At 45.9% G+C, this 24,832-nt stretch overlaps 1 protein-coding gene across 1 annotated transcript; it reads right to left on the minus strand.

Moving 5' to 3' along the window:
* Positions 1-280: 280 nt before the first annotated feature.
* Positions 281-23,828, minus strand: LOC129342297 (NF-kappa-B inhibitor zeta-like). The gene is made up of 11 exons (XM_054997985.1): positions 23,579-23,828; positions 17,801-17,922; positions 15,908-15,953; positions 15,115-15,152; positions 14,277-14,923; positions 10,054-10,159; positions 8,136-8,282; positions 4,413-4,473; positions 3,285-3,451; positions 3,069-3,170; positions 281-448 (listed from the first exon to the last, which is right to left on the minus strand). The coding sequence occupies exons 1-11, from the start codon at positions 23,826-23,828 to the stop codon at positions 281-283; spliced, it is 1,854 nt and encodes a 617-aa protein (XP_054853960.1).
* Between the last annotated feature and the right edge of the window lie 1,004 nt (positions 23,829-24,832).

The raw sequence follows: 24,832 nt of genomic DNA on the forward strand, positions 1-24,832 counted from the left end.
TGACGCACTTAAAAAAATACTTTTAAAAAAACAGCCTTTCCTGTTTATATTTTTAGTGGTCTTCCATTAAGATCTCCCTGAGAATGTATTTCCAGTAGAAGCCCAAAGCTTGACAAATTCAAAGACTTTTACTGTCTATTATCAAGCTGTTCTTTCAAGAACAGCTTAGCAGAGAAGGGATCTCAAGCCCTTTGAAATCTGTAAGATCCCACCAACCGACTTCCACAGGCTTTATATCACTTCATATTCAATACTTGCCTATCGAAGCACTTGTACTACATTACAAATTGTCTAGGAAGTCCATGCTAACTGAGATACTCCCTTCAGGATACAAGATGCCTTCAGAAAAATGTTGAAAGATGCCTGCAAATGAGAGCAGATGAGGTTCCAGATCTCCTTGTAAATAAGGAATGGCCATTCCATCCGGTCCAGGGACTATGGCAGATTCCTGCATAAAGGAAGCATTCAGAGCCATTCAGCTCACTGCAGTCATGCGCTGGTTATGTGCAAACTACAATCCCACACAAGCACAAAGAAGCCGCATATTGTTGCACTGGCCAAAGCATCTTAGTTTCCTCATAAACTCAGCTGTCATGGAAGGTATAAGGGAAGTTTCTAGCCCTGAAAAGATGTGCTTGAGAGCATGGAGACAATGGCTGGGCAAAAGCCAGAAGCCAAATGAACTGTTGAGGAAGGATTCCAATGGTCAAGGAGGGAGGATTCAGTACCTTGGAGAGCTCCCCCTGTGGCTACCAAAGGTGACATCTGGGCGTCCACCTGTTTTTGCTGAGCTCTTTTGGTTCCAGCGCCAACTTGGAGCCCTCAAAAGCTGGCAGAGGCCCAGATGCAGCCCTCTGCCCACGGCTCTTAATGGCCCTCCAACTGTTTAGCATTGCCGAGCTGACGCTGCGGGCCATTCTTCTGGACAAATGGTTAAGGATCTGGACAGGATGGAGCCCCTAGGCCAGGATTTGGCCACCACTTGACTAACAGAAGCCTAACAAATCTCATACAAAATAGCAGTCAGAAAAGCGGAAGAGATAATGCTGAAGAAATCAGACAAATGGACTTTATTTGCCTTCTGTATCCAGAATGCACAAATATATTTTTTCTTTCTTAAATGTTTCCTATCATCATGTAATTCGTACCCCATTTTTGGACATTCTCTTTAGCGAACATATGTCAAAGTATTAAAAGACACATACTGCAATCCTATGCATGCTTACTCGGAAGTATACCGATTTGGGGCCGGTAGGTCTTAAACAACTAGAAGCAGAGTTCCAGTCACAGAAATGATTGTTCCCCCTTCCCACTGTCGTATGTGGTCTCCTGCACCACCAAAAAAGCAACTTCTGGGGACAGGAGATCCTTTGAAATGGGTAGAACAAAGGGTATCGTTTTTGTGGGAAATCCACAAAAATTGTACCCTCCAGTACAAATGAAAGTGACTTCCATGCATCAGGGCCAGTGTGGCGTAGTGATTAGATACGGGACTGTGACCCTGAAGTTCAAATCCCGCCTCTGCCATGAAAATCACCGGGTGATCTTGAGCCAGCCACTTACTTTTGGCCTGAGATACCTCCGAGATTTGTTGAGACGATAAAATTGGGCAAGGGAGATCCATGTATAGCACCCTTGAAGGTAAGGTGGGGCAAAAATGGATAAGTACCTAGGGCTATCTTGGATCTAACCCTGTCTGTCTGTCTGCCCCTCCATCTGTCCATCCGAATCGAATCGAATCGAATCGAATCGAATCGAATCGAATCGAATCGAATCGAATCGAATCGAATCGAATCGAATCGAATCGAATCTAATCTAATCTAATCTAATCTAATCTAATCTAATCTAATCTAATCTAATCTAATCTAATCTAATGTGTGCTGTCTTTGGAGGAAGGGCCTATGTTCAGAAGAAGCACTACCTTATAATGCCCTTCATTGCATCAACATGAACAGATTTTACCTGCAATTTTGTAAGACCAATGCCAACATTTATGGGGCAGCATCTTAATTTTACAGTTTCTTAAAATAAGTCTTTTGGCCAGGATGAGGCCACCACTTCAGTTCATATAGTATTTCCCAAGCTATGGGAAACACTGCAGAACTTGCTTGTTTAGAGGGAAAGTGGAATATCAGAGTGCCTCTTGCCAGAGTATGACAACACACACAGTCAAAGAAACCTGAGACGGAAAGGTTTTCAGAGAGTGTGTTGTGACCCCAAATTCAGCCCTAGTCACTGGAGGAAAATCCTACCTAAATAGGATTTCCTGTGGCCTGAAGTTTATACAAAGTTGAAAAGAGCAAAAGTCCAGTAGCATCTAGAAGACTAATAAAATTTGTCATAGGGTATGAGCTTTCATGAGTCACAGCTCACTTCAGATACTCATGAAAGCTCATATCCTACTACAAATTTTTTAAAATTTTTTTTTTATTGGATTAGAAATTATGTAAATATTCCATACAATCATTTCCCTTTAAATAATTTCAATTCTAACCCCCTCCCTTCCCCCCCTTTTGTTGACTTCCAACAGTTTTCCAACCCCTTGTCTATCTTTTTTCTTACTCATTTCAAACTTACTTTATACTATTAAACCTACTTTCATTCTCTTCTAAGCTTATATATTATGTTATAACACAGTACTACCTTTATTCCCTTCCCCTTTTACCTTATAAGACTAACTATTACATTTCTAGCATATATTCTTTAATAATATAACATTTTATCCATTTACCGTTCTCTTACTTAATCACGTCAATATGGGTCAACCAATTTGACCCATACTTCACATACTTCTAAATGCTTCTATACCGCTGTATACTACTACAAATTTTGTTAGTCTTATAGGTGCTACCGGATTCTTGCTCTTTTCTACTGCCACAAACAGATTAACATGGCTACCCATTTTGATTTATACATAGTGTTACACTATGGAAGAAAACAGGCAACAGTGGACTGAAGGTGTCTCAACTCTCTCTTATACATTGTACTTATCGACACAAGAAGTATAAGCACCCAGGCATCCTGTGGTCCATAGGCCACCCTTTCCCCCGTATATTGAAAAGAATTACCTCTTGCCATTTTGGCCTTCGAGCTTGAAGAAAAGACATCAGCTTGTTGTTTTCTTGGACTTTTGCAACATAATTTGAAGCTTGGCTTGATGATTTTGTCCCCTGGAAAAAGAAGAAAAAGAGACATGTGGGGTGAAGGCAATGGAGAGACAGGGAGGGGCTGCCAGTCCATCACAAAAGCGACATCAAAGCCGCCTTTTGAGTCCCAAGACTTACTTGCACCCAAGGGTCTGCTCCCATCTCCAACAAGCAAGCAATTCCACTCCATATCAGATCCTTACGCAGGGTCAGAAGGGTCTGAGCTTCAGGACTGACACTGCTCTTTTCCAGGTCTGTCACAATGGCACAATGAGCTAAAGCCGCACACTGCAAAGGTGTTAAACCTGCGAGGGAAGAGGAACAGTGTATCTGGTGCTACGTTACTTCAGTCTACTGAAGTCAATGACTTTAGCTTGGAGTCACTTTCCGTCGGAATGCACTGGCCGTTTCCACACACGTTGAATAATGCACTTTAGCAGTCCTTTAGAAGTGGATTTTTTGTTTCACACATGAAAACCCAGTTCCAAATGATCACTAAAGAGCATTGAAAGTGCCTTATCCAACGTGTGCGGAAGCAACCTTAGGCACTGAAGGGTTCTATACTGCAGACTTCAACCAATTCAGCATTCATTCCCTTTCCACTGATTTCCTGCATTTCTTACCCCAAGCATTTCGCCACTGCTCTAATCAAGGGGGTTACATTTTGCATTGTACCTTTGCATCCTGACTCCCTTTTTTGCAACACATTCCAAATGAGATATAAGGGCTCAGCAATCTCCATTCCTACTTGTATCTGATGAAGGGAGATTGACTCTCAAAAGTTTATATCTTGGAAATCTTGTTTATCTTTAAGGTGCAACTGGACTTGAATCTTGCTGCTGCCTTTCCACTGTGACCTCTGGGAATTGTGATCCCATAGCTCTGGAAACTGTGTTTAGGCGGGTGAGGGGGGGGACTGATCTAGCACTCTCTGAACTCACACCAAATGACACTTCCCAGATGCCATGAGAGGTAGACCAGTATAAAAGCAATATGCATTTGTAGTATAGCTGTGCCCAAACAGAGGTCTCTGTCAGAGCACATCTGCACACAGCAACAATTTAAATGACTGATTTGGAGCGCCAACAAAAATGGAAGGCCAAAAAGGGCCCCAGAAGAATATCCTTCCTATGTCTATATTGCATGCTAAATGCTTTGAGCAAGGGATCATGACCCCACCGCTTAGCAGCGGCAGATGTCTTCCATCCCATATGTCAATAACCACATCCTGGTAACAGTTACCCAGACAATCTCTTTTCAGCCTACCCTGGTTGTCAGTCGCATCCACTTCTAAATGAGTGCCTCCCTTCTGACAGCTTTTCAAGACCTGTAATTAAAAAAAAACCCTTGTGTTACAAATCCTGACCCGGGGCTTTGGCTGGCCAGATTGCAATGTTGTGTCTGCCCTCATTCTCACTTTTCAAGATTCTTTCACAATGCACAATGCAAAACAGCTGCTTTAGGTGAGGTTCTGTTTTCCTTTAGCCCTTCTGAAGTTCAAGCTGCACTGAGAGAGTGTAGAGCAGTGGTTAGAGCTGCCAGCTAAATCCCATGAAGGTCACCCTGGGGCCAGTCATGCTCTTTCTCTCAACCTAACCTACCTCATAGGGTTGTTGTGAGAATAAAATAGAGAGGAGAGCAACTAAAGATTTGTGCTGCCATAAGTTCCTCAGAGGAAGGGAGGAATAAAAATGTAGGCAGCAGTTTAAGCCTGTTTGGTACAGCTGTTAGAACATTAGCCTGAAGAGACTTGAGTTCAGCCTCCTACCCAAGGTCAAACCAGATGAGACACCATGAGTGTAGAGTTCCCAAGTGTGTGTTTGTTCGTTTTAAATAGGAGGAGTGTGTGACCCCCCCCCCACAGTTTGGATTGGGACCAAGGAACAGCAAGATGAGGGTTTAACTCCCCCCCACCGGGTCAATTTCCTAACCTGAAGTGGTCCCAGAGAGCTTAACAGCTCCACCAGTACCACAATCCTGAATTTCATGTGCCTGCTATTAAAAACCACCTGGGAGCTCTGCACATGGATCTCTCCACACTTTGTCTGGTTTAGTCTCTAGGGTGGTCAACAGCCTGGAGAAAAGATGCCCTATTCTTTTAGGAACAGTTTTAGGTGGGAAGCCATGTTGATCTGTAGTAGAACAACAGGATTTGAGTCCAGGGGCACCTTAGAGACCAACAAGATCTCTAGAGTGTAAGCTTTCAAGAATCTGAAAATCTTGTTGGTCTCTAAGGTGCCCCTGGACTCCTGCTGATCCTCAATGGGATGTTATTTATCAGCTGATCTTACTTACATGCCTTTTGGCCAGCTGCTCTCTCACACACCAACCTACCTCACAGGGTTGTTGTGAAAACAAAATGGAGAAAGAGAATCATGGATGCTGACAGCCTGAACTCTTTGGAGGAGGGACATGATAAATATATATGCTCTATCTGCAGTGACAGGTTCATATTTGGAGGCAACTGCCAGAAAAACAGCAACTTCTGAGCAAGACTTGCTGAGATCCAGCCTTGGTCATGAACGGGTGCCCTGAGATATGCCAGGCAAGGAAGCACCCTGAGTAGCTATAACCACAAATAGAAATTGCAGAGGAGTCAGCCAAGGAAACTTCCTTCAACCAGGTAAAGTCAGGTGACCGTGCTAACTCCCATAAATCTTCCAGGTCAGGTTTAATGGCTGGTTTTGGCAACAATTTGCTTGTTGACTTGTTCAGCTTTACAACAGCTGGACTGGAAACTATTATTCCCTTTTCTTTTTAATAGTCCCTTTGTTCTGCCTCCTAGAGCTAATCAAAGTCTGATTTTTGAACCATGCGAGGAAGAAGAGGAGAAGGGTCAGAGAAGCTGATTGGAGGAGAGGGCCAAGGAGGGGGGGGCAATGGCTGCGTCTAATCTCAGTACCTTGGAGGTTATAAAAGGCTAGTAATTAGTTCTGGGTGGGTGCTTGGCAACTCTGTTTTAAGGAAGGAAGAATTGCTAGGCTCTTCCTTTCCTTTCCCTCACTTCCACCTTTCCTCCAATAACCAAATCTTTACTTGTAATCAATCATCTATAAATTCTTAGAATAACACATGCAAATATCTGTTATTAATTAGCACCACCTTGATTTTTACGAGTAGGAATTGAGTTTACTTGACAAAATGTTTAGATTTTTTTTTTTAAATGGCTTTTATTTGTTGGGGGGGGTGTAGCTTACTGGCAGGGAGCATGATATGTTTGCAGAAGTCTCTGTGCTAAGTCTCTGGGGAAACAGTTTCAGGTAGCAGATGTGTTGAGGGTTGCACAGCAATGAGATGTAAGTTTGCAGAGTAGCAGAGTTTGATAATAGCGCAACGGAAATAAGTAGACTTCTGCGATTCTAGCTCTATAAAAATACTTTACTACATACTAGGCTAAAAAGGGTACATTTGGTAGGAAAAACAACAAACAGTTTCTGACTACATCTTGATGTCTAAACTAGGGCCGATTCCAGATGGCCAGAAATTGCGGTTTTTCTGCGGAAATAATCGCTTACCGGCCACACATTCACTTTCGTCTCCATCCGCTTTGTCTCGCAGCGTGCCATGCCATCCCGCTTCCGGATGTTCGCACGGCCAACTGAGGTACCCAGGATTGGTTGTTTCCTCCCCGTCACAGTTGACGTCGGGGGCCTTCATTGGTTCGCATTTCAGTTTTTTAAAAAAATTTTTTTACGTGTTTTGCGCAAATGCGCAAATATGCAGGTATGCGAATACGCAGCGTCAACTTTTGTGCATTTGTGCATTTGTGCGCATTTGTGCAGTTCGATGTGCGCAAACGTGCAACTGCGCAAATGGCACCCGGTTTTTAAAAAAAAATTAAGGGAATATTGTTGCCGGCCGGCCGGCAAAGAAAGGAGGGAAAGGGGAGGGCCTCTCCACGGCGGCGAAGCGTCCAGAAGTGTGCAAACCCGCAATACGGCGTTCACACCATCTGCTTCTGGAGCGCAACACAGTGCCATGAACCGGAGGTAAGCAGGGACGGGACATTACGGGTTTTTACGAGTGAGGTCACTGGAAAAGCGAAAGCACTCGCTTTATTTGTGCCCGTCTGGAATCGGCCTAGGTCCTAGAGAGAGAGAAGCTTAGATTGCAAAGAGACGTAGTCTGCATGGTCTAGTGAAGTCGGAGCAGGAGTAGCAGTGAACAAAGAGCAATAAAACCTTCGTATTTGTTGCTAGCTAATTGCCCCCCCCCCCCCAATAAACTGGCTCATCCAATAGACATTCCTGGATTCCCTCATAAAGACTAAAGACTCCCACTTTCTCTAGCGGGAAGTTCTCTTGATGCCTAAGTGGACCTAAGCTAACTAGCTATCTGACTAAACAAACAGAACAACAATGACTGAGCGTAGGACACTTGCACAGATTCCAACAAGATGGGTGGGAAGAATTTTCTCTGCCTGAACAACAACATTCAATTTATATACCACCCTTCAGGACATCTTAATGCCCACTCAGGGCGGTTTACAAAGTATGCCATTATTCTCCCCACAACACCCTGTGAGGTGGGTGGGGCTGAGAGAGCTCCTAGAAGCTGAGACTTACCCAAGGTCACCCAGTTGGCTTCAAGTGGAGGAGTGGGGAATCAAACCTGGCTCTCCAGGTTGGAGTCCTGCCGCTCTTAACTCTGCACCAAACTGGCTCTGAGATGAGCTGCTGCTAGCCAGAGCTGACAACACTGAGCACCTGGCTGACTTCGCATGCTTTGTATATTCAGTGACAATTAATATGCTTTGTATGTGGAAAGTCCTGGATTACATCCTGGGCACCTCCAGTTGAAGGATTTCATTTGAGAGGAAAGCCTCTACCTGAGCCCTTCCTTGCAAACTGGTGTTGGTACAGACAATACTGGGCTAGGCGCAGCAACGGTTGAACTTCAGATGTTCAAACAAGGAGAGAGCCACACTGAAGATGAGTGTGAAGGGGTGGGAACAGCCCAGCCGAACCAATCATTCAATGTTCCACTTACTTCCACGACTCTTGAGTAGCCCTTCTCCGCACAGAGGTGCAAAGGAGTCTTCTCCGAGCCGTCCCTCTTGTTGACGTTTGCTCCCAGGGATACCAGATCGCTGACTATAAGGTGGTGGTTCTTTTGAGCGGCTACATGCAATGCAGTCTTTGAAAGGTGAAAGAGAAAGAAACAGAAATAATTCAGTGGCAATGGGGGAATTAACAGCTTGCAACATCTGACCCTGCCCATTGGATCTTTTCCCAATGTAATAATTACAGGGACGTTCCTAAGCGAATATATTATGCGCTAATTATCCTTTAACATACAGAAGCTCATGACAAATGGAAGGTGATATGTCTCAATGATTATAGGCATCTTTTGAATGAACCAGGGATGTCGGCAGAGCTTTTTTTCAGCTGGAACGTGGTGGAACGGAGTTCCGGAACCTCTTGAAAATGGTGACATCGCTGGTGGCCCCACCCCCTGATCTCCAGATAGAGGGCAATCTAAACTCCCCTCTGTCTGGAGATCAGGGGGCGGGGCCACCAGCCATGTGACCATTTTCGCCAAGGGCGATTTAAACTTTTAAAAACTCTCCCCTTGTTCCAGCTGACCCAAAGTGACGTCATTGGCCCTGGGAGCATGCGTGCACTTTGCGTGCGCACATGTGGTACCAGGGGCATCACTTCCCGCTAAGAGTTGCCCCCTGTGCTGGCAACCCACTGAGTTCCACCACCTCTTTTTCCAGAAAAAAAGCCCTGGATGTCGGGAAATGGTTTTGTTTAGGCTTGAAAGGGGCAAGCGTTCTGCCTAGCTGGAAGGAAGGGCAGGGGTGTATTTGTTTGAAAAGAAAGCACAGCTGAGATCCTGGAAGAGAGAGGAGCAGAGAGACCCTTCTGGGTTTGGTAAAAGCAACTAGGAGGGATAGGATCTCTCTCTCTCGGGGATCAAGTGTGGGGCAGTGGATTTACTGTCCTACAGGAGCACCTGTTTGCCTCTACCTGTGATCCACCTGTACAGTTGTTAGAAATAAAGGTAGTCCCCTGTGCAAACACCGAGTCATTACTGCATCATGACAGTTGTTAATTAAGCAATTACTGCAAACATGCCATAAATCTCCAGCAATCTCTCCTCCAAAGGGAACTGTTAGACACAAATCTGTGTGGCTGTCAGTTTTGTGTCTTTGAGAACGGACCTGGGTAAGGACTACTCCTAGAACTTCTCCGGGCTGTGAGAAGTGGGGCATGCATAAAAATACCCTCCTTGCTCTTAGCTTACAAATGCAGAGCACTTGTGGAATGAGAAATGGATCGGCTTTTCCTACAAAAGAACATGTCAGTGGACTTCTGGGTATCCGTGCATCACCATCGCCCTTTCAGGGACGAGGAGGAGTATGGAAATCTCCCTCATATACCCTCTTCCCTGAGCATACTGCTGCTGCTCTTGAGTGGAGCTGGCTCATTCAATGACAGCAGTAGAATGAGAGCCAAGCTACAAGTGATGCCTTACACGGGTTGGACACTTGTCAGCTTACCTCAAGTTTTGATATAGGTGTCCCAGTTTTACAGCTTGGCTCTCCATTACAGCTGCAAGACCAGGATGCCTACATTTCCCATCACAACTTGAGGGAAGCTGACAAGTGTCCAACCTGTGTCAGGCGTCACTTGTAGCTTGGCTCTCAGTAGATCTTCCCCGTGAAGGTGCCCGCTCTGTCATTTGATATGGAGCTCAGCTCCACACAGGTCTGGGAACAGTCCCCTGATCTTTACAGCAATGTAAATGATGTGTTCAAAAACAGCTATACTTTGTTTTCGGAAAGTATGGCTTGAATTGTATAAGCATTGTTTTATGTGCACACACTGTCTCTAGATTCTGGGGCTACGCACTCCGCAGTGGTGCAGCCTAGCAGCAATTAAGCCCGGCTGCCTGCTCATACCTGCTTCCGTGCATTCTCCTCATCAATTCTGTTCAGAAGTGCCAACCTCCAAGCCAGGGCATACGCCAGCGCTCTCCTCCCCTGGGCCACAGCCTTGTGCAGCAGCCTGAAAGAAAGAGCGAGAGTTTTGTAAAGAGCCTGGGGGGGACTGGCATTCCAGAGAGGGTGGGTACGCCTGAGTCAGCAAGGAAGGAACGGCAGCGTCAAGTCAGAAGACGGCTTGGGTCCCCGTGCAATTTTCGGAAATAATTCTGAACATCTAGATATTCTAAATATCTAGATCTCTCTTTCTGTGGCAATTCTACATGGCATTTGTTATTTATAATTTATGTGATATAATTGTCCCTCTGGAAGAAACTGGCCTTTGATCAAAGCGTTAGAGTCTCTCTGCACAAGACATCTTACACGGGGACGCTCAAGTGACTTACTTTCTGTGAAGCTACAAGTGACGCCTGACACAGGTTGGACACTTGTCAGCTTCCCTCAAGTTGTGATGGGAAATGTAGGCATCCTGGTCTTGCAGCTGTAATGGAGAGCCAAGCTGTAACACTCTAACCACTACACCACACGGGCTCTCCTACTGCTGCCATTTTGTGGGATGAGGCAAAGCGTGAGCCAATGCCTCTTCTTGGCACCACTGAGTTCAGTGGCCCCTGAAGAGCTGGCTTATAGAGATGGTTGCCAACCTCCAGATGGTGGCTGGAGGTTTGGAATTACAACTGATCTCCAGATGACAGAGATAATTTCTCCTAAAGAAAAAGTGCAGCTTTGGAAGGGGACTCTGTGGCATTATAGCTTGCTCAGCTCCATCCCCTCCCCAGGCTCCACACCCCAAATCTCCAGGTATTTCCCAACCCAGAGCAGGCAATGCTCCCTGTAGGGGCTGCTCAGCTGGGCTTGTTCCAGAGCCGTTTCCCCTTCCCACTCTGCTCCTGAATGCAGACAGGAGAAGCCTTGACTCCTATAGCAGGTGACAAATTCAAAAAGGCTTGCAATGAGCAATCCTATGCCAGCATCAAGTGCCTCTCCAACAAAACACTCAAGACCAAGAATCATCAGTGAGGGAGTTGCATATCAATACCCAAAACACACTGTGGAATCAAAGCAGTTAAAGTCAGGGCTCCCTTTTCAGGCATTCCATGTCCCCGGTATTTGCTGACCTCTGAAAGATACGATTTCCTTTATTTAGATTTGGGGAACAAATATTTGCCGTTTAAACACACCTTGTATTCAAGTGGGTCATAAAGTTCAGTGGCTTTCACTTTTAATTCCTGTGAACTATCCACCCCTATTTCTGAGGAAGTGATCTATAGACTCACTAACTATCAACGCACTTCAGTTTCCAAAGTGCAGGAGGAGGACAAAGAGAGAAGCGAAATTTTATCCCTGCCGTCCAGGGAACAATGATAAGCACTGAACCACAAGGAATTTAGTGGTGGCAACAATGGTTTTGGCTTCGAGGAGAGCTATGAATGTTTGAGCTGGAGACGTGGGAAGGAAGTTACCAGTTACGAAGCTCTTGACTTTAACTCTCTATGCATTAACTCACTCTGCGGTGAACTAAGGCTCCTATCTCTCAGTGCTCTTCTCTGCAGTATGGGTAGGGGAGCCAGCTCCAGGGTGAGAAATTCCTGGAGATTTCAGGGTGCAGTCTGAGGAAAACAGGGTTTAGGAAGGAGAGGGACCTCAGTGGGGTACAATGGCATGAAGTCTCAGCCTCTAAAGAAGCCATTTTCTCCAGGGGAACTGATCTCTGTAGCTGGGAGGTCCACTGTAATTTGAGGAGATCTCCAGGCCCTATCTGGAGGTTGACAGCAATAAGTATAAGGATAAAAGTAAGAACCAATGAGAAACATTAGAAAGATTTTGTGTTTTTTGAACGATGACTGAAGGACTTTGAGTCAGATGTTCAGAGGGAGTTTTGTGCCTCCTGAACAAACCTGTGCCCTTTTCGCCTTGTGACCAACATGGGCAGGCAGCCGTGGCAGGTGCCCTCCCTACGGTTTTATCTTCCTTATGCCGTCACATGGAGCTGCTATTGGGACTCCTGCAAAATTTATGTGCAGTCACACCATCACATGTTTTTGCAAGGGGACCAAATAGCGGTTCGACGGGGCGGGGGGGCTTAAGGAGGAGAAAACAGCAGAGTGGAGAAGGTAACAAGCGATTCTGCCCACGCACTGCAGTCATCAGTGGAAAAAGAGCATGTGTGAATCTGGGAGGCCCCAAACTCTCAATATCTGATTCAAGGTCCTTGTGGGCTAGCTTAGATGGGTCAGCATCCTCATGTCTGCCATGAAAACGATTCAAAAATGCCACGAGGTCCTGATTCTGATCGGGCCTGTGCATCCCCATTGTGGACACAAGAATGGCATCATGTCTAGTTTTGCCCTGTGTCATTGCTCAACGAATATGAAGACTTGATAACATCTAAATTGGTCCTAACAATCCTCCCTTACAGGATTGTTGTAGGCGTTACTTGGAGACCATGGAAGACTTCAAGCGCATAGTTCTCATGCTCAGCTCAAAGCATGGATACACGTAACAGCATTTGCTTACAACAATCCCTTTTCATTCTTTTCCCTCCCTCTGTTTTCTCCTTTGCTATTGTAAACTCCTTGGGATAGGAATATGTTGTTTTTGGCAGTTTGGTCTAGTGGTTAAGAGTGGCAGGACTCTAATCTGGAGAGCCAGGTTTGATTCCTCACTCCTCCACTTGAAGCCAGCTGGGTGACCTTGGGTCAGTCACAGCTCTCTCAGAGCTCTCCCAGCCCTACCCACCTCACAGAATGATTGTTGTTAGGATAATAATAACACATCTTGTAAACCACTCTGAGTGGGTGTTAAGTTGTCTCAAAGGGCAGTATATAAACTGAATGTTATTATATATCAGCACTGTACAGGCAAGGCATTAACCAAACACGCAAAGCACAGCTTTCTCAGCTCATGGCTTAGATCCAACGGAGCATTTCCACCAGTGGAAAGATTTCTACCTGTGGAGCATGGCTTCCTTGCTTCCCCCTCCCACTGCAGCAAAATGCTGTTCCTCGGGGAGGGGTCCCCCTGTTCCCCAGGAGCTCCGTTGGATCCAAGCCCATAGCCTCTGTAGCTGTTCTTCAGCTGTACCTATCCTTCAAGAGGAATTGGAAACAACGGCCAGTGAAGGTTGCAGGAATCAATATGGGGCATGCCCTTTTGGGGCCAAATTGGTCATTCTCTTTAAAGCCCTAAATGAGTTGATCAGTGAAAGACATGTTCTTAAAGGCCTTCTCAGCTCTAGCATTCCTGATTATGGAATACCGTCCCCACATCCATTCTCTACGCGCCAAGTCTTTTAGGTTTTCAGTGCAAAGTAAAATCAAAAAGAGTCCAGTAGCACCTTTAAGACTAACCAACTTTATTGTAGCATAAGCTTTTGAGAACCAAAGCTCTCTGTCAGATGCATCTGACAATGCATATGATGAAGAGAGCTGTGGTTCTCAGAAGCTTATGATTCAAATGATGCATCTGACGAACAGAGCTGTGGTTCCCGAAAACTTATGCTACAATAAAGTTGGTTAGTCTTAAAGGTGCTACTGGACTCTTTTTGATTTTGCTACTACAGACTAACACGGCTAACTCCTCTGCATCTAGTGCAAAGTAAAGACTCCCCTTTGTTCTCCTAGTTATTGTGTTGAATTGTTGCTGCTGTGTGTGTTTGTGTGGGTCATCCAACCCCCGCACACTATTTACCTTCTAATTATACTCAAAGATGATATCTACCTGCTACATACATTTTTCCCTCCCTTCTTCCCAGCTGCTCCCAGATACATGGTTCCCCTTTCCATTCTCACAACAATCCTGTGAGGTAGATTAGGATGTGAGTGAGTGACTGGACTGAAGTTGCCCAGGAAGCTTCTAGGGTAATTGGAGGTGTGAACTTGGGCCTCCCAGATTCTAGTCCATCACTCTAACCATTACGCTACACTGGCAGATATACTTTCATGCCACTGCTAGAACAGCCTCAGAATTTTTATCCTGATGCCGCTAAATTTTCTGATGGTCTTAAGGAAATGGTAATTTTAATATTGTGCTTTTTATTGTTTCCTGTTTCATTGTATTTAAGAAAAAAATTTGAGAGCTGCCATGGTAAGGCTCAACCAACAGCTTAGCGGAGGCGCTAGAAAGAGGGCAGATGTTTCATTGTGGATTTTGTCAGTTGGAAAACATGCCCACAGACAGACCTGTTCCCGTTTGCATCAGGTGCGAGCAACCTGTCCTGCGGGATGCACCTTAGCCGCCTTTCTTCTTGCCGGAGTTGGAACTGGAAGAAAGAAATAGCCGAGGCGTCTTGCCCTCCAAAATTGCCGCTGCTCGGCTTCGATTGTCCCACTTCATGCAAATCAACTGAGTTGTTTTCCAGAGATTCCGACACAACATGTCCTGGTGAACTGTGGTACTGAGGCCCAACCTCTTCAGCAAAACCTTGGAAATTCCCCATAGGCCTCAGGAAAGGATCACGCCCCTGTTTGTGTCTTGCTTCCATATGTGAATAGAGGTGCGGTGTCATAGGATCCAGACACGGCTGCCTCATCTTGGCATCAGATCCATTGAAATGTTTGGGGTATCCATGCCCTAATGCACTGGAATCAGGGAAGGGACAATGTGGCTCAAATTTGGTAGAATCCCAGCTGTTTCCATCTGGTTGCTGGTTGCCATCACCTTCCCGGCAATGAGGTGGAACTTCTGGGAATGCACCTTCTAGGTGTGTCTGAGGCGCCCGCTGCATCTCTCGCCTGGAATGGCTCTTGTTCAGGTCTTCCTCGAGGACTTCCACCAGAATATCCAGGTCCTCCATGCTTTTCATAGCTGGCTGGGGATTGTGCCTGTTCTAAAAGAGAGAATAAGAAATCAATGTGCAGATAGGTGTCTAGCTCTGTCTTGTGCTTTGCTTAGGAAATTCTGGCCACCCAAAGCAGAAATTGAATTGTATTAATATGCTGTACACCACCCTGAGCCCGGTTATGGGTAAAGCGGTTTAGAAATCTAATAAATGAAATGAAATGAAAGAATCCCACATACCAGCTTGTGTCGCTTCTCTGAATGGATGCTTTTTTTCCCTGTGTGAGATGAAGAGAAAAGAAGACATTCAATAACCCCTTGAAGTATTTGTGGTCCATCCAATGTTTCAAGTAACAATGATTATAATTATTGTATTATTGACATTTTGCATCATTGACGTTCACAATACAATAATTGTATTATTGACATTTTTATCTAGTTTTAAATTAACAAATTTATGTATTTTATATATGTTGTATTCCACTCTGAGCCCGTTTATGGGGAGAGCGGATTAGAAATATAATAATAATAATCAGGGCATTTGGAACCATCTAAAAAAAGTTGCAATTCGTATGGAAAACCTGCAGCTTTCTGACATAACACCTACAGAACTGCAAAAGACAGTGCTACTTTGAACAGCGTACGTATTACGCTGATATCTGGCTGATATTTAGGTCTCCAGTGGAAACTTGTATCAGCTTAGCAAGGCCAATCAATAACAACATGTGACCTCTGCTTATTGTTGATTGTGTTTCAGATAATTCTAATTCTAATTCTAATTCTAATTCTAATTCTAATTCTAATTCTAATTCTAATTCTAATTCTAATTCTAATTCTAATTCTAATAATAATAATAATAATAATATCATCTTATTATAATAGATAGAGGCATTTATTTTCAGGGGTTCCAGTGAAGAAGTGCATAATGTAAGAGGCCCAATTCAGGATTCCCTGTGAAATGGCAGGTGTGAAATGCTATTCTTATATCACACATTACTCCAGGTTACTGGTCCTCAGATGGGCTGTTCTTTACCTCTTTTTCCTGGAGTCTCTTTGCGTTCTGCTTTTACTGATGCCTCCTAAGGGGGTGGGGGAGAAAGAATGAATTTGAAACATTAGTTTTGTCAGATAGTTATGGACACGCACATCAACGTTTGCAAGGGCAGTACAAAACTGACATCACTTTTAAAAAATCAATACGGATTTACAAATGTCAGGGGAATGGTCAAGAACACGGCACAGGCCAGTTTCTTCCCAATACATCTCCTCCACTTGTCGTCAGCTCTGCTACTTTGGGGAAACAGCTCAGAGATAGGCACTTTCACATGTGTTCAGAAGTGGAATAGACTGTCCCATGGATCTGAATTCCCTTCTGTTTCTGATAAGAGCACCACACAAGGCAGCTGTTGGACTTTTTAAGAATAAAGAGCATCGGAAGGAATAATGGCATCAAGGAAAGACCACTGCAAAAGATCTTCTAGGTGGTGCCTCCATGAGGCATTGTGAGAATCAATTCTCAGAAAAAGAGTATTATTGTGCATCAACTTGGACACTTTTAATGAATGTGTGGGAAGTTGCCGTGGGGCTCTGGTAGACTGCCACAGAAGATGCCTGGTTCAGCCTCTGACATCTCCAGATAAAGGTGCTTTGTTGCAGGCACTGGCATTTACTCTGAGACCCTGAAGAACCACCGTCAGACAGAGTCAACTGGGATATACACAATTCAAACAGCTGCAGGGTCCATAATGGATCTCCTTTGCTGCTATGTGGGCTGCCCTGTGACTGCACCAAGCTCCACCCCATGATATCAGGTGAGGGTTCAGAATATCGCCTCTCTGTCAGGAGTCAGTGTTTGGAATGCCGCCGCCCTGCCACCTGGGAAACTTCTGCAGCATCCCACAGTAGAAATCTCACGGGCAGGTGGGGGTTCAGAAACTACCCCCCTGGGACTCTTGGCTGGGATGCAGAAGAAATGTCCAGGGTAAGGGAGCAGGTTTCGGATCAGAGCCCTGCCTCTCTTTCAGCTGAGTGGTGGCAGATCTGAATCTGAAAAACATCAGGTGGAAGTGCCTCAGCTCCATTAACAGGTGGAGAAATGTTCTTTGCATGGAACCAAGGCACTGCAGAGCCCTGGCCAGTTGCAGTGGGAGGTCCTGAAATCTCTGCGACAGCTGGTAGGGACACTATGGCTGTTGTGGTGATTGCAACACCTTGGTTCTGCTGAGAGGCACTGACTTCTCCATGGAGCCAAGGTGTTGTCTTTTCCATGGCAACCACATCTTCAGGTCTCAAAGGATGCCCCATGGAGGGGGGAGATTGGAGGTGCCGGGGCTATGGGCTCCAGGACCTGTGAGCCATATGTAGCGCCCTCCAGGTGCAAACTAGATGGTTCAACGATCTGATATTAGGGAGGCTCAGTGGTAGGTCCCATGTGATGCATGTGGGGGCAGGGGCCTAGGTTCAATTCCCGACATCTCCAGTTAAAGGAGTTAATTGGCTTGTAGGTGTCGCCTGCAATCCTGGACAGCTAGTCAAAGGAGACCAAACGTAGCAGAAAGGACCAATGGCCTGAGTTGATGTGGGGAAGCTTCATACATTCCCAGGGAAAGGCTGGAAGAGTGGGAGACAGACAGATTCAAGCTAGAGAACAGCCCACAGGAAGCTTCTTTGGCATGAGCTTCATTGAAGAAAATCTGAGCTGCACATAAGAATGGCGGCATTTTTGTGCAGCTGGCCTTCATCTGCACTGAGGTACTTCTTCGTGCAGGCTATTAGTGAAAGGAAAATAGAATACCTTTTGAATCTGCCATCTCAGACCCCAGAAATTGTGAAGCCAGCCCCACATCCCACATGAGCAAGCCAGAGATGATGCAGAGCTCATCTTGCGTGGGCTATGGCCCATTCTCTGCCAGGTTGCACTACTTACTTGGATGCTGTCGGTATCAATTCCTTTGGAGAGCCGTATTTTCCTCAGCAATTCACGCACTGGCATTTTTACCCTCACCCCCATATACTGCTTCGGAGAGACATCAGTGGTGAATGTCGTATCTGAAAAACAACAACAACAGAGGACGAGAATTATTTTGAACACAAAAGTACAAGACGTGAGCCGTTTATGAGCTAATCATGGTCTGGGAGGTGCTTTGAGAGAACAACAAAAGCATCTGTCCAAGCCACATTTCTGGCTGACGGCACTTTGTCTGGCATGGGTGTAGATCATTGCATAGACGAATTGCACTGCATGGTACAAGGAGGTTTTTTTTTTAATTCTCTAGTGCTCTGGAAGGCTTATCCCATACGTCATTGCAAGCTTCCTAAAGGAAGTTGCAGAAGCCAGTACTTTGAAAAGAGAACCATAGTCCCAGATGGCTATATAGGCCCCATTCATTTCAGAGAGTTTGAAATCAGATCTCTATGGCCAATTGAGCCTGGAAACCTCTTTCACCAGGAGGGTAATGCAAATGTTCTAATTGCTGTGGGCTAAAAAAACATTATGGGATTGTTGAGGTGGGTTCCTGAGGTGGCAAATGCATGTGGTAGGTCTTCTAAATAAACTAATATGTCACCTGAAAAGAGAAATACCCCATGACACCTGCAGTGCCTAGGATAAGAGAAAAGTGATAGGAAATTTGTTCATGTGAAGTCAAATTGAAAGATGGCAGGTTGAACAGTTCTGCAACTGCATAGGAGGGCGGAGCAGAGAAGAGCCCCTAAGAGTCCCTCTAAGGGTCACTCTACACGTTACATCTTTTACGAGTTCTCCATGGAGCCAACTTGAGCTCGTACAGACACACCTCAACTCTGAGGATTGGCTTCTATAAAAAACAAGAGTGCAAATGGGAAACATTTGCATAGGGGAGACATTTCCCCATTTCTGCTGCTCCACGTGGAGGCAGTGTGTGCATGTAGGGCACACACTGCACTGATTTTTCATGGGGAAAGAAGCTAGGGAGGAAGACAGGAGCTCTCCCTTCTCCAGCACCAGCTTTCCAAGCCCATTTGCACTTACGTTTTTTTAAAGAGAAGCCAGTCCCCAGAGCTGACTTGCATCTGTATGGAGCACGAGTTGGCTCAGTGGAGAACTTGTAAAAGAAGTAACACGTAGAGAGACCCTACGTTCCTAGCTGAAAATTGTATCCTATGCTTCTCGGGATATATCCACATCACAGTGCAAACTGATTTAACAACTATTTACTTGCTCTAGGGATAACTGGGAACTGTAATTTTGTGAGAGTGGCCTGGGAAGCTCTACCAGAGAGTTGTCTGCACAAGTCTTTGTGAACTCGATGACTCCCAGGATGCTTTAGAAGGTGCAATGACTTTGCAGAACTAATCTGTGTTTGCAGTGCTGAGATGTCCTCAGCATTCACTGGATTTATCCTTCAGCAGGGCTTTTTTTTTTAGGGAAAGAGGTGGTGGAACTCAGTGGGTTGCCCTCGGAGAAAATGGTCACATGGCTGGTGGCCCCGCCCCCTGATCTCCAGACAGAGGGGAGTTGAGATTGCCCTCCACGCCACTGGAGGCTCCGCGCCCATTTTCCAGAGGTTCCGGAACTCCGTTCCACCACGTTCCCGCTGGAAAAAAAGCCCTGTCCTTCAGTAAAGAACGTTTCCATTTCTGTAGGGTTGTTGTGACACATATATCGTTCCTGGATAGGGAGAGACATGTGGCTTAGCACCGTATACTTCAGCATCAGCCAACCAGAGTAAAACTCCCTGCCACGAGATTTTACTTTTTGATTCACAATAGCTAAGAGCAAGAACTACACCCCCGGCACTGGATTTCTCTGATGGCATGACATTCCTTGAGGCTGTGCCAAATTCATAACACTGGAGAACATTCAACAGAAACCTTACAAACAAACGTACTTGTCTAATCGTCCTTTTATTTTCCAGGCCGGTCCTGAATACGACTCACATCTATCTCAGTTAGGTTGCCAACCTCCAGCTGTGCCTGCAGATATCCCAGAATTACAACCCCCAAGTCTCCAGGGATTTTCCAACCTGGAGTTAGTAATCCTAATCCTAAACAGTAATCCTAATCCTAAACAGTAATGCCTGTTTGCAACCCACTCAAACCAAAGTCCCACACACACTTTCTTGGGAATAAGCGATAGCCAGGGGCATACTTCTGAGTAAACATGTGTGGGATCGAGCTATCAGCTTCTTCTTCAAACACCTCCCACCATTGTAAGACTAAGTGCCAATTCACACATAAGAAGAACCCCGAGACAAAGGTCCATCTAGTTCAGCATGCTTGGCTGTCGTCACACGGCCATAAATTTAGCACCAAACTAGCGCCATCTCCCACTGAATGCTTACCTTATTCCGGTTCTGTTGTGATTTCGCCATTCTCCCCAAATCATGCTTTGTGACTCTTTATGTTGTCCTCATCCGCTTCCATGTGAATGCCCTGAATCGACTGTGAACGCTTTGCAACGCCAAAGTGCTCACTTCCCCGATCATCTCTCCCACCTAAGGCTGATTCTCCCGCCCCACACTCCCACAAGCCCCAGCGCGACCCACAATTAAGCCTCAAAGTAATTTTTGTTAAAGGTAAGCCTTATAACGCTATTGCGATATTCTGCCATGCAAGAACAAATGAAGCAGTTTACACCAATTGAGTACACTGACATTTCCTCTAAAATTTTAGTGCCAAGTAGCCGTGGAGTCTCTGCTTCGCTGCCCATCTTGCCCCCACTTTAATATATATATATATATATATATATATATATATATATATATATATATATATATATATATATATATATATATATATATCAATGTTGGCCCAGCACAACATTGGTATAATGGAACTGCGATATAGCGCAAATATGCAAAAAACATTTTAAAAGGGGGGGGGAGGATTTTTGGCCCCGTTTCCGGAGGCACTTTGACTGCCTGTCAAATTGCGCTTTTCCCTGTTAATGTGACTGACTGGAATCGCAAGCAGTCGTCAAAAGATGGGAGAATCCATTCCGATAACGATAACAGAGGAAACGATTTCTAGCGCAAAGTTGACGAAATAAGGGACCGTGTGACGACGGCCCTTACTTACACAGTGGGTAAACAGATGCCCCCTGGAAGACCCACAAGCAGGGATCATAACCAATGCCTTTATTTATTTACTACTTTTATACCCCACCTCTTTTCCTAGCAAGGACTCAACACTTCCCTCTCCTCCATTTATGCTCATAGCAAAAAGGGGGTGGAGATCTCAGAAACTGGATGATGGTGTGATGTCACTTCCATGCTGTCATGCTGTCACGTGACGCTGACCCCTCCTATTTTGCTCCCACTGTGCTCCCACTGTGACCTTTGGGGCAGGAGGTGGCTTGCCACAGTCGGCAACCTGGCAGCCCCAACAGTGAGTTAGGTTAGGCTGAAAGGGTGTGACTGGGGCAAGGCCACCCGGCCAGTTTCCGTGGTAGAGCAGGGTTTCAAAACTGGGTCTCCCAGATCCTGTTCAGACGCACATCACACTGGTTCTGCATCCCATGGCATCAGACATAACACAACCATAAAGACAAACAGCCCTGCAGTATCAGTATTTATAGTCCAGCATCCTGTTTCACACATTGTCCAACCAGTTGGCCTTGGGCAGCAACAAACAGGGTGTAGAGGCCAGTGTCTTAATCAGAGAATCACAGAACCACAGAGTTGGAAGGGGCCATACAGACCATCTAGTCCAACCCCTGCCCAGTGCAGGATCAGCCTAAAGCATCTCTGACGAATATTCATCCAGCCTCTTCTTGAAAACTGCCAGTGAAGGGGAGCTCACCACCTCCCTAGGCAGCTGATTCCACCTTTGAACTACTCTGACCGTGAAAAAGTTCTTCCTAATATCCAGCCGGTACCTTTGTGTATGTAATTTAAACCCATTGTTTTGGGTCCTACCCTCTGTTGCCAACTGGAACAGCTCCTGGCCCTCCTCCAAATGACAGCCTTTCAAATATTTAAAGAGAGCAATCATGTCCCTTCCCCTCAATCTCCTCTTCTCCAAACTAGACATTCCCAAGGCCCTCAGCCTTTCCTCGTAGGGCTCAGTCTCCAGACCCCTGATCATCCTCGTCGCTCTCCTCTGCACCCTCTCGATTTTGTCCACATCCTTTTTGAAGTGAGGCCTCCAGAACTGCACACAGTACTCCAGGAGCGGCCTGACCAAGGCAGTATAGAGAGGGGCTATGACCTCCTGTGATTTTCTCTGATGGGGTCTCCTAGCGTGGGTATTGAGAAGTTTGCTGCCTCTGCACATGGCAGTTCCCTGTAGTTAGCCACTAAAGGACCACTCCTCCAAATCTGTCTAATCCCCTTTTAAGGCCATCTAAAATCTTGGCCATTGCTACATCCACTGGCAGGACTCTGCATTGAGGGGAGGGGGGGAAGCAAAAAAAAAATAGCAGCACCCCATGAAGACCAAGGTTGCAGAGGCGGGCAATGGCAAACCACCTCTGTAAGTCTGTTGCCCTGAAAACCCCACTGGGGATCGCCATACGCCAGCTACGGAGGGCAGGATTTCATTTCACGGTGGGGATGGGAACCGTTTTAAGAGCAGAAGTGGTACATTGGCTAGGAGCCTCAGCTGTGAGCTGATTTAAATAATCCTCTCAGCCATGAGTTTATTGTGAACTTAAGCTGGTTTATCCCTCAATCCCTTTTAACAAGGTACCCTGGGAGCTGTAGTTTTGGAGCATGGGGAAGGGGTGTGTCTCACAGAGCTTTCTCAGCAGCAAATAGAACGACCAAATCTCCAGCTATGGTGGGAGACCTCCCACCCCCAGGCTCTGAGCTTGATGGCGCAAAGGGAGAAAAATGAGCGGTGTGTACCCGGAATTGACATCATCACCAACCATTACAACAACATTCAATTTATATATCGCCCTTCAGGACAACAACACCCACTCAGAGCCATTTACAAAGTGTGTTGTTATTATCCTCACAACAATCACCCTGTGAGGTAGGTGGGGCTGAGAGAGCTCTGAGAGAGCTGTGCCTGACCCAAGGTCACCCAGCTGGCTTTGAGTGGAGGAGCGGGGAATCAAACCCAGCTCTCCAGATTAGAGTCCCACAGCTCTTAACTACTACACTCTATGGTTTTTACCATAGAGATCTGAAAAATTCCACGATGTCACTTCTGTGTAACCAGTGCAACCTGTGTAACCAGAAGTGACATTGGTAGTCCATATTACAATGGAAGGGGATGGCTGGAAACCGTAGCAGCAAACTACAGTTCTCAGGATTTTTGGTGGAATCCATGACACTTCAGGTGACATAAAACCAATATACATTTTAAATGTATTTATGCTCTGAATCGCCTTAGCCATGGCTCTGTTTCTTCAGTGTCCCATGTGAATGCCATTAAAATGGGATGGAAAACGAGAAGAAGTCACTGCCAAATTCCGGATCCGTTCTGCCTGATGTCAGGAATACAACCGCATTGCAACGTGCCAAAATGCAAACTCCACTTTCATGTTCTGTGCAAAAAACGCCTCAGGGGAGCCACCTCACAGCAAAGGTGAGAGAAAGATTGCAACACATGTTTGTATGCATGTCTCTTCCACAACCCCTTCTGAAATGAACAGGAGCTGTCAAGCGAAAACCCACAATAAACAGCTCGGGAATCAATGGATTTTTCTTGCCGGATGAAGTTATTCTATTGTGTCGTGTGATAAAATGGAAGGACATAGAGAAGATTATGGACTCACCTTTGGTGGCAAGCACTTCCCGAAGCTGATCTGGAGGTAGATCCTGGCTTGTGGAATCTGCACCGTTGAACTCGGTTAATCCAGAGGCTGGTAACGATGGACTCTGTTGAAAGGAGTTTGGGGGGCTGGCTGTTTCCCCTGGAGTAGGGGACCCTTGGCCCTCGGCGTACCCATAAGTTTCCTTTCCGCTGATATTCACGCCACTAATGGGCTGGGGGGTTGATTGGACCACCTTCTGCAGCGTTTCCATTGTGCAGGTGAAAATGTTATCTGTATTCTGTATCTGTAACCTCCATCCGTCTATTTTCCCATTCATACCCAAGGCTACATTCCACACCACCACATTGCTGTCCAAATCCCTGCTCAAACACAGCAACAATGCCTAGATGGCACCCCAAAATCAGGCTTTTACTCAGAGTTAGGAGGAGCTGATCAAAGCAACAATATCTCTGTTTACTTGCTCAGCTCGGTCAGGGAAAAAACATACTGACGGCACAAAATCCACCCGGATGATTCTCCAGTCAGACTCTGGGAGCTGCTTCTGGGTGTTTCACAGCTGGATCTTTGCTGACTTCCTTTATGGCCAGGTGAAGCTGCCGAGACGTCAGTTGTCATTGAAGTGACCACGCCCTCTTTCCCAGCACTAGATGCTGTACAAGCAGCTGTCAGACAGCTTAAAAAGCAAAAGGCAGAGAGACATAATGAGGATATTTGGTAATCCTTTCTTCAAATATAAAATTCAACAGCATGACACGATTTGATTGAGCTGAGCAAAAGCCCGGGGGGTGGGGGGGGGGAAGCAGGTGGCAGAGCTGCCAGTCTTTAGGAAACGTACCTTTCCACTCGGGATCTCTGCTTTGGATTCAGCATTTATTACATCCAGGGCTTTTTTTTCAGCAGGAACGCCGTGGAACGGCGTTCCGGCACCTCTTGAAAATGGTCACATGGCCGGTGGCCCCGCCCCCTGATCTCCAGACAGAGGGGAGTTTAGATTGCCCTCCGCGCCATGGCGCGGAGGGCGATCTAAACTCCCCTCTGTCTGGAGATCAGGGGGCGGGGCCACCGGCCATGTGACCATTTTCGCCGAGGTCGATTTAAACTTTAAAAAACTACCCCCTTGTTCCAGCTGACCCAAAGTGATGTCATTGTGCGGTCCGGAGTTCCACCACTGAGTTCCACCACCTCTTTCCCCAGAAAAAAAGCCCTGAGAAGGTCCAAGGAACTGTACTGTACTCATGCACTCTCTGTGGTGGC

The sequence above is a fragment of the Eublepharis macularius genome, chromosome 14 (assembly GCF_028583425.1).
Source record: "Eublepharis macularius isolate TG4126 chromosome 14, MPM_Emac_v1.0, whole genome shotgun sequence".
NCBI lineage: Eukaryota > Metazoa > Chordata > Lepidosauria > Squamata > Eublepharidae > Eublepharis > Eublepharis macularius.

Coding starts and splice junctions, on each gene's coding strand:
- LOC129342297 (XM_054997985.1), bottom strand. CDS start 23,828: ATGGAAACGCTGCAGAAGGTGGTCCAATCAACCCCCCAGCCCATTAGT. Junction 17,923..23,578: donor GGAAGTGCTTGCCACCAAAG/GTGAGTCCATAA, acceptor GTTGTTTTTCAG/ATACGACATTCACCACTGAT. Junction 10,160..14,276: donor CCTGATGCAAACGGGAACAG/GTCTGTCTGTGG, acceptor TCTTTCTTTCAG/GCTGCTGCACAAGGCTGTGG.